Source organism: Lepidochelys kempii, chromosome 26 (genome assembly GCF_965140285.1).
Source record: "Lepidochelys kempii isolate rLepKem1 chromosome 26, rLepKem1.hap1, whole genome shotgun sequence".
NCBI classification, from domain to species: domain Eukaryota; kingdom Metazoa; phylum Chordata; order Testudines; family Cheloniidae; genus Lepidochelys; species Lepidochelys kempii.
Window position 1 is genome coordinate 1,183,769 of NC_136405.1, and position 2,032 is coordinate 1,185,800.

The following is a 2,032-nucleotide window of genomic DNA, read 5'->3' on the forward strand; positions in this document are numbered from 1 at the left end:
TATACCCATTGAGTTAATATTAACCATTAGCCTAATTCAGCCTAAGAGAATCAGCAGTTAAGAGTCTGATGATTTCCATTTAAGCTCTATCAGAGCAGCTTCCTGGATGCACCAAAGTCAGAGTTTAGTAACAAGGAATGAAATCCCAGCTCCTGTGAAGTCAATATAGCAAATCTCCCATTGATTTCAGTGGGGCCAGGATTTTAAACCCAGGAGTTTTAAGAATCTGCTTCCAAATGGATTGATTGGCAGTTAAGGAAAGAGATCTCATATTTCACCACATCCCCACAAAAGGATATATTTAAAAAGTAAAAAGCCAAGAACATAGAAACCCACGTTCTTTTAGAATCAAGCATTGCAGACAAAAGTGGTTATATAGTATCATTATAATTTATTAGGTTTGTAGCTCACCATATGCAATAAATTATAGTCAACGTAATTATAGCATTGTCATAAAACACTACCATGGAGTATTTCTAATATCTAACACACTATCTACAAGTAAGCTCTGTAATTATGGTATATTAATATCAATGAGAAATGAACAAAATATCTTTAAAAAGACTTTCACAGTAAATTCAGTTCAGGAGAGGAACTTCATTATTTTTGCTTTTGTGCAAAAATTTCATGATACGAGTATACCACATAACAATGAGAAAAGAGATACAATTGCATAGTGTTTCTAAAGAAAATGCACTCCCTGAAGGTTGAACTTGTTACACCCATGTGGTGTATTTTTAATGCATTTTAACAAATGCAAAATAAATGATCAATAGCTGATCAGTCACTACAACCCTCCATCCCAGTAGACAACAGTGAGGCTTAGAAATCATTTAAAGATTCAGTAAAAACAGGTTTAAAAAAAAGATGAAACCAGTAAACAAGTAGAAGAAAATGTTCTATTCTGCTTTCACCTCAGATTTACTGAGAAAATTGAGTCTGACTGGATGCTTGTGTCATTGTCCCATAGTTCTATGCCTGGAAGCTTGCTGGGTATGTTTCTTGCCAAACATGCTGGTTTCTTTCACTCGTACGTAGGCTTTTCTGGTTCTCCTGTTGCTGATACCGGTTCTTTCGCATTTGGAGAGTTTTCAATCACTCCTGGAAGCTTTCTGCAGTGTGTAAAATTGGATTGAATGCTTATAGCCAGTTTTCAGGTTCACTTGTCTGGCCAGAAGCTTCCATGGTTGTGGAGAATATCATATTTCTTAAGATTTCACAAACTCAGTTTTGTTCTTTAAATATAGCTTTTCTTCGATCTCCTTTCCCTTAGATAGTTCAATGAACTTTAATGGAATATTTCCGAAGTTTCAGAAACTGGAAAAGTTTGTCTTTTGTTCTCTGCTTTAGTGCCATTAATGCTCGTGTTTTCTCCTCCAAGTCCTGATCAGCGTCAAGTATGATCCTGGCTCTTTCCTCTGCTTTCTTGTCTCCAGAGTTTTTGAAGAGCTTTTGAAGAGATTCTTGATCTGTGCTTTCATAGATATTGGCCACAGCTTTCTTTCGCAAGGCTGTGTCAAACCGATAGCCATGGACTGATGGGCTCACTCTTAAGGATGTAGACATGGTTGAAATTTGATTGCTTCTCTTTGCTTTCATCTATATCAGATGCACTGGTATTTGCCTTCTAGGACTCATCAGAGAGATCAGTACAAAACATATTCACAGAACTGCTATTTAAAGGCATCCAGAGCAAAAAAAACCCTGGAAGGATCAAGTTACAGCAATGACATCAGAGCAATCTCAACACAGAATAATTATAGTCGGATTTAACAGTTAAGATGCCAGATTTCCTTGTTTGTAAAAATGAGAGCAAAAGTTTTCCTTTACTCATGTGAAGAATAGACTTTACACACACAGCCTTTGGTTGGTATGCTCAGAGAAGGAGAACACATTCAGAAATTTTTGCCAAGTAAACAGACTCATTTGCAAGAGAGAGGTTGTTAATCCATCTGAGGAATAAACTTCTGTCCTAGCTTATTACTATGCTACTAAAACTGTTTGCTGGGAGCAGGTCTGAGCCACTGTGCTC

The 2,032-nt window shown here is 36.8% G+C and overlaps 1 protein-coding gene across 1 annotated transcript; it reads right to left on the reverse strand.

Moving 5' to 3' along the window:
* Positions 1-371: 371 nt before the first annotated feature.
* On the reverse strand, positions 372-1,638 carry TCIM (transcriptional and immune response regulator). The gene has a single exon (XM_073325064.1). The coding sequence runs from the start codon at positions 1,597-1,599 to the stop codon at positions 1,279-1,281; it is 321 nt and encodes a 106-aa protein (XP_073181165.1). The 5' UTR covers positions 1,600-1,638; the 3' UTR covers positions 372-1,278.
* Between the last annotated feature and the right edge of the window lie 394 nt (positions 1,639-2,032).

Coding starts and splice junctions, on each gene's coding strand:
- TCIM (XM_073325064.1), bottom strand. CDS start 1,599: ATGAAAGCAAAGAGAAGCAATCAAATTTCAACCATGTCTACATCCTTA.